At 41.0% G+C, this 7,470-nt stretch overlaps 1 protein-coding gene across 1 annotated transcript; it reads right to left on the minus strand.

The window, feature by feature from the left end:
* Positions 1-228: 228 nt before the first annotated feature.
* Positions 229-7,245, minus strand: LOC140574979 (vesicular inhibitory amino acid transporter). The gene is made up of 3 exons (XM_072695083.1): positions 6,836-7,245; positions 3,117-3,830; positions 229-2,531 (listed from the first exon to the last, which is right to left on the minus strand). The coding sequence occupies exons 1-3, from the start codon at positions 7,112-7,114 to the stop codon at positions 2,082-2,084; spliced, it is 1,443 nt and encodes a 480-aa protein (XP_072551184.1). The 5' UTR covers positions 7,115-7,245; the 3' UTR covers positions 229-2,081.
* Between the last annotated feature and the right edge of the window lie 225 nt (positions 7,246-7,470).

Here is a 7,470-nt window from a genome sequence, read left to right on the forward strand (position 1 = left end):
ATCAGTCTGGGAAGGCTTATACGACCATTTCCAAATAATCTGAAGTCCACTATTCTATAGTGAGGAAGATTATTCACCAATGGAAAACATCCAAAACAGCTGCTAATCTTCCCAGTAGGTCCCAGCAAATTCACCCCTAAATCAGACCATGCAGTGCTCAGAGAAACTGCAAAAACATCTCAGACTCTACAGGACTCTGTTAGCATCTTTAATATTCAATAAGCATGTTAAAAGTACAATTACAAAAAGACAGACCAAGTATGTCTTGTTTGGAAGGGCTACAGGAGAAAGCTGCTTTATTCTAAAAGAACATGGCAGCAGGACAGAGTTGCATCTGGACAAACCACACTACTTCTGGAATGTTCTTTAGACAGAAAACACCAAAGTGGAGATGTTTGGCCATACTGTACAGTGCCACATTTGGTGAAAAACAACATTTCAGCACAAACACCTCATACCAACTGTCAAGCATGGTGGTGGAGGGGTGATGTTTTGGGTTTTATAGCCACAGGACCTGGGCACCTTGCGGTCTTTGAGTCCACCATGAACTCCTCTTAAGTGAAATTGCAAAATTGGCTCATTCAACAGGACAATGATCCCAAACACTACAGCAAATCTACAACAGAAAGGCTGACAAAGAAAAATAATCAATGTGTTGCCATGACCCAGTCAAAGTCCTGACTTCAACCCAATTAATATGCTGTGGTCGGAGCTGTGTATAAACGAATGCCCACAAACCTCAACAAACTGAAGCAACATTGTAAAGAAGAGTGGGTCACAATTCCTCCAGAATGATGTGAGAGAAATCATACAGGAAACCATTAGTTCAGGTTATTGTTGCTAAAGGTGGTTCTATTAGCTATTGACTCAAGGTGTGTACTTAGTTTTCACATATGGCTTTTCCATTCTGGCTTCATTTTTGTTAAATAATGATGTGTTGTTGTTCATCTGAGGTTGTATTAACCTCATTTTAAGACCTGCTAAGGGCCAGATGTTATTATGTCTTGATACATAACACTATAGAATTCAAAGAGGGTGTACATTCTTTTTCACATGCCTGTAAATATATACTTTTAAACTTACTTTTAAGACAAAGTAAACAAACCTTAACTTTCAATGGTGAAAAAAAAAGAATTTGTCAGAAAGTTAAAATCAGGAAAAATGGGATGGAAGTTTTTTTGCAGGACAGCAACAAGATATTTATATTTCATATTCATTGTAATACAGTACAGGATTCAGGGCTACATGTGTTTAGTACTTGTTTAATACACACACATCTGCATGATACTACAACAGGTGTGTGTGTGTGTGTGTGTGTGTTTAGATTAGCCCTATGGTTGGATAAACTGGCTCTAGTAGTAAGTAAATTTGGTTAAAATACAAAGAAATATAACCAAATAATTTTAATAATAATAATACTGAGGATGACTACCATTAATATTACTAAAAGTAACAAGTAAAGTAATAAAACAAAAAGTAAAAGTAAAAAGTCCCAATATGTCTCTTAAAGCATTAGTATGCAGCATTTTAACTTTTTAACAGCTTTAAAATAATGTTGATGCTACACTGACTACAACAGGGAGAGTAGCATCTCTATCATTGCTACTCCAGGCTCGGCACGCTGCTAACTGCACTAGGTAAGTTTGGTGAAGAGGGCAGGACAGCACCAGCAAAAACTGTGTAACGCTGCGTTATATTAGTGTAAAATTCCTTAATACTACTCTATCGTCTCAGTCCACATGATTCTTTCACTTTCAGTGATGGTCCTGTGTCTCTCAGCTTGTAAAATGCATGTGAAATATGTGTCTTTTAGTGGTGGCTAAATGCATGAATGCCATTTCCTGTCTGTAGGGTTGTCCAGGAGCAAGAAATACCAGTTCTCACATAATGTTGCTTTATACATATAAATAATTATGACTATACATACTTTTTTATTATAAAAATAATGACATTATTATTATTATTATTATTGTTATAATTATATCTTATATCTTGTTATTATTATTATTGTCCAAATTAAGATCAAACTAGATCAAACCTGCATTATGCACCTGCCTATATCTATAATAATAATAATGTCTCTATGTGTCAGTGAAGGCATGGATCATGGCCCTGATGGAGCGAATGACCCCTGCCAGGCTGCACACACAGCCCAGGCCTAGGATAACCACGTCCAACAGCTTTCCCCCTGCGCTCAGCTGCCTCCACTTCAGCTGCAGGTGAAACAGAGCCGGCAGCAGCAGGGTCATCACCGCTCCAGTCACGCTGCCCGTCAGACCCATCAGAAGGGAGAAGTGAGGGACATACAGAGCCATGACGAAGGAGAGGAGGAGGAGGGAAGCACGGAGGACGAGTGTGTGCCACTCCGGCATGTCTGACAGCTCGCACTGCCCAGCTTCCGGCTGCAGCACACCCGTCTGCAGCAGCTGGGCAGCAGAGAAGAAGGGCAGAGGGTACGAGAGCAGGGCTTTAGCCAGCAGACACAGATTCACCATCATCCTCAGAGCAGGGGGCAGATTATCACTGACCACCTGAGAGAATTAGTGTGGGGGGTGGGGGTATTGGGGGAGAGAAATGGTTATTGCCATTTATTAATCCACTTTTTTACTGGCATCTTTGCCATCATTGACAGCTTTACAATGGAATCTATTCTTTGGGTTTTTTACACAGGCATCTTTACACTGTTATATTTACAGACATCTTTACACTGTTAACACTTTAATATATTATACTATATTACACTGCAAGTTTACAGAAGTGCCTTTATATTGTGCTCTTTACACAGACAACTTTACATGTTTACATTAGCATTTCTACATTGCTAACTTTACACTGCCATGTCTAAACTCCAATCTGGACACTGGCATCTTTACTTTGTTGTCTTTACATGGCAATGATAACACGAGATATCTTAACATTGATATCTTAACATTAGCGTCTTCACACTAGCATCTGTAATCTAGCATTTCTGACGTCTCGACAACTTTACATATTTACATCAAAGCACTTTTTTTCCCACTGGCATGTTTACATTTACATCTTTGAACTCCTACAGTATGTATTTTCACACACTTTACACTATCTTTACACTGCCAGCTGTACACTGGTATTATTACCTCCTTGGTGTCGTCCCCCCAGGTCAGCAATGCCAGCATTGAGAATGCAGTCTTCAGAACACATGCCAGCACATGTGTCCAGTCCATCATTCCCCCGAACTGCCCTCGGTCTACCATGCACCCCTCCAGCGTGGGCAGGAATATTTGCGACGTGTAACTGAAGATAATAACACCTGTCGCTACCAGGAAACCATCAAAGTCCACCGCCAGCCTCAGCCCTCTGTACGCCCACAGCGGAGCCTGACGCAAACAGTAGCCAATCACAACAAAGGTGATGAGGAAGTGTGCCAGGGAGCACAGGAAGCTGAGCCGCGATACCACCTTTAGGTCACGGATCAGCATGCAGGGCATCAGGATCAAAAAGGTCAAGGCCGAGCAGGTCACCGGGCTCAAGCACAGAAAGGGGAAGCTGTGGCACATCAGGTTGCTGCTGACGACCAGGTATAGGATGCAGGTCATCATCAGCTCCACCACCTGGGTAACGTTGACCAGTTTGCCTCCCAGCCATGGGCATAGGTGGCTCCAGCAGCCGTCGGCGATGTCGGCGTAAGTGTGGCGGACACGTCGCGACTGGCCGTTTTCATCTTCTTCGTACAGGCAGGATATGAGGATTTTGCCGGTGTAGCAACAGAGCAGCGCTGAGAGAACCAACAGCAGCAGCCCAGTATAACCACTCTGCAGCACAGCATAGGGCAGACCCAACACAAAGATACCCTAAAACATAAACACATATATAACACACAGGACTGTGTACTAGCATCTAACATCTCCTCTATACTGCCATCTTTACACTCTCCTCTTTGTGCTGTTATCTTTATTGTGCCATCTCATCTCTATGCTGACATATTTACATTTTCATCTCTCTTCAATAAACCAGCTGCTGCCATTGTGTGAAACGGTTTATGACTGAAGCATGTGAACCCTTTGGAAATACCTGAACTCCTGCTATGATTACAAAAAAAATGTCCGATCATGGGCTCATTTTGGAGGAGCTCATTATTACTTGTTTGCTTTCACACAGAAGAACTCCATACAAACCGTGGATTGATTGAGCAATTTCGACTGTCACTTTTCCACTCTTATTTTTGCTAATCTGTGGGACCTGGTTTCATCTGTTTACTGCTTTTCCTTGTTTTCTTTGGATGCAAACACTCAAGCAGTCAAGAAGAGCACTTTCTGGAGTTGTGGCATTTCACTGTACAGGAAGCTGCAAACAAGACGTTTGTTCCCCTTGTAGGTAAAGGATTTTAGCCATGCAGGCGATAAGTCGAAGCTTCCCTAACTGCAGCAGACTGCACCACAGTTTGCTAGAAGTGAACCCCAGGGCGCCGATTTCAGGAGGACCTGAAAAAGTAAACTAAGAACACATAGCATTTAATAAAGGCACCAACGGCCTGGTTATTGACAAAGCTGTTCTTCTCAAGGACAACATGTCTTGATGCAAACGTCTTTCAGAAGACCTCAGAAGATGTGTTGTAGAGATGCATAAAGCTTTAAACCACTGCAAAAGACCTGGGATCTATGGTTGGACAAATTGTTTACAACTAAAGAAACTGGAGAAAAGCACGGTTGCTACTAAGACCTTTTCAAGAGCAAAACTGGCCATTGTAAAAAAAGGTGAGAAAAGGTAACTGCAAAAGACATACAGAACTCTACACACTGCAAAAACCTTTGTTCACGTGTCCTCAATTAGAAAGACACTAAACAAGAATGGTGTTCATTGAAGGACACCACAAAAGAAGCTGCTGCTTTTAAAAAACAGCTGTGGTCCATCTCAGGTTTTCCCAAGACCACCTGGATGTTTAACAATGCTTCTTGGACAAATGGGAGAAACTACAAAAGTAGAACTTTTAACAACAAATGCACAACGCTACCTTTGGAGGGAAAGAGAGCACTGCACACTAACACCAAAACCTCATCCCAACTGAAGCACGGTGGACGGAGCATCATGGTTTGGGGCTGCTTTGCTGTCTCCAGACCCGGACACCTTACGATCATTTGACCTCAAGCTCAAGTTCTTGTTCAAATTGTGGTCTGAACTGGAGACCTAGCTCTAATGCCACCGGTAGACAGTCCCCACTCATAGCATCATAGTATACATACTGAAAAGGCATGAGTGTACAGTAGGAGGGATTTTATGGGGCATGTTAGCAGAGTGATGTGCATCCAAATGAACATGTTGAGCAAAAGTTGATTAACACTCTGCTTCACCATTGTGAAAACATTTGTTTAGAATGATTAGATTGTGTATGTGTGTGTGTGTGTGTGTATATGTGTGCATTTGTTTGTGTGTGTCCTTTGTTTAATTTTGCGATAATACACTCTGTGTGGCAGAACCACTGCTGTGTGTTTGAGCTCCAAAGCACCCATTTGTACTCAGGTCATTAACACCAGTTAATCCTCCGCCAACGAAAGCATGGATTCTCAGTTGTTCACTCACACACACACACACACACACACACACACACACACACACACAAAAAAAAAAACTCCAAACTCTGCACCTCATTAAAAAAGCAGTTCAGGCATAAACACTCCAAACTTCAGTGTGAATGGGCGGGGCTACACTGGCCCAAGCAAGTATGTTTAAAAAGTTATTTATCTGGACTGTTAAACTTTATTTGCTCAGAACAAAAATGAACAACACTGAAACCCTGCTTGGACAAACTGGCAGTTCACACACACAAGTTCTACAAGCATTCTATCCCCAAAAAGAAAACAGTCAAATCCCTTTACGTACATTACGCTTATGTAAAAAGCATGGTATCACTTTACTTAGATGGAGTCACCTGACATTTAACTAACATTCAGCTGAATGTCTCTTAAAAGCAACTGAACTGTAAATTGAATGTAAAACACTGTCTATTAAATGTAACCATGCACCTAAATCAATCAATCAATCAATCAATGTAACCCTTGAATTAAACCTAAATCCTAACCGTAACCTATACTTTAAATATAACCCTTAAGGGTATAGGTGAAGTTATGGTAAGGTTACGGTTATATGCAGGGTTACATTCAATAGACAATAATTTACATTCAACTTACAGTTCAGTGACAGGTGGGCATCTATGAGGTATCTATAATGGACCATCCAAGTAAAGTGTTACCAAACACACTATTTACCTGCACTTTTCTGACTTCTGATTGGGTAAATATCCAAGCATGCTGATTAACCACTAAATATGTATGTATCACAACATAGTTTAGCTAGTAGTTATTTATTATTTTATTAAAAGCAGTAAATTGTACAGTTCAAGTTCAAGTTCACTGTGTTTTATAGCTTATTTTATAATGTTTTGCTGTGTGCTTCTTCTGGGCCACGCAGCTCTTGCAGTTTGTAATGCTATATGTTATATCCAAACATAGAAAACAATGCTAAAGCTAATTTTGCACACAAAGGTTCCTGTACTGTGCACACTGATACAAACCAATGCTGAGCTGAAGCTTCTAACAGACAATTGAATGTATTAAATCCATCAGTTGCAGTGGAACAGTCTCCTTCAGTAAATAGTCCTGGCACAGATCTGCTGCTAACAACTGACTAAAACCTGCTCACACTATCACTCTTACTCAGAGACAATGATGCATCTAGAACCTCCAGAAGTCATGCTTTTTTCAGGAGAACCTGTCCGTTAGTCAGCTAATCTGCTGTGTTAGGCCTTCAGTTCAACCAGTTAAACAATGCGAAGCTTTTCAAGCTACATCTGCATGCGTACCTGTATAGCATTGGTGACGTTCCATCCTGCCTCCCAAGTGGTGATCCTGAGCTGTGTGCGTTGAGTTTCGCCTTCGTCATTTGTGTTTTCGCTCTGAGAGCTGGATGGTGAGATGTTTTCTCTGTAGGTTCGGCTCAGGTCATCTCTCTGGACCAAGCCCAGGTTTTCCTCTCTGTCTGAGCTGAAGTGGGCTGTCCAGAGTAGCCCAGCCTGAGCTCGCACCCGCTCCACAAGAGACATACCGCTGACTGTCTGCACCGGACCCAGCAATAATAACATTTAGAATAATAAAATATATATATATATATATATATATATTTGTGTTACATATGGCCAATATGAACTCCAAATCAAAGTACTGATCAATAGACATGGGACACTCTGGAGTACATGAGGCTGAGGTCACCATGCCCAGATAGATAGATAGATAGATAGATAGATAGATAGATAGATAGATAGATAGATAGATAGATAGATAGATAGATAGATAGATAGATAGATAGATAGATAGATAGATAGATAGACAGACATGCAAAGGTACAGATAGATAGATAGATAGATAGATAGATAGACAGACAGACAGACAGATAGATAGATAGATAGATAGATAGATAGATAGATAGATAGATAGATAG

The sequence above is a fragment of the Salminus brasiliensis genome, chromosome 1, assembly GCF_030463535.1.
Source record: "Salminus brasiliensis chromosome 1, fSalBra1.hap2, whole genome shotgun sequence".
NCBI classification, from domain to species: Eukaryota; Metazoa; Chordata; class Actinopteri; order Characiformes; family Bryconidae; genus Salminus; species Salminus brasiliensis.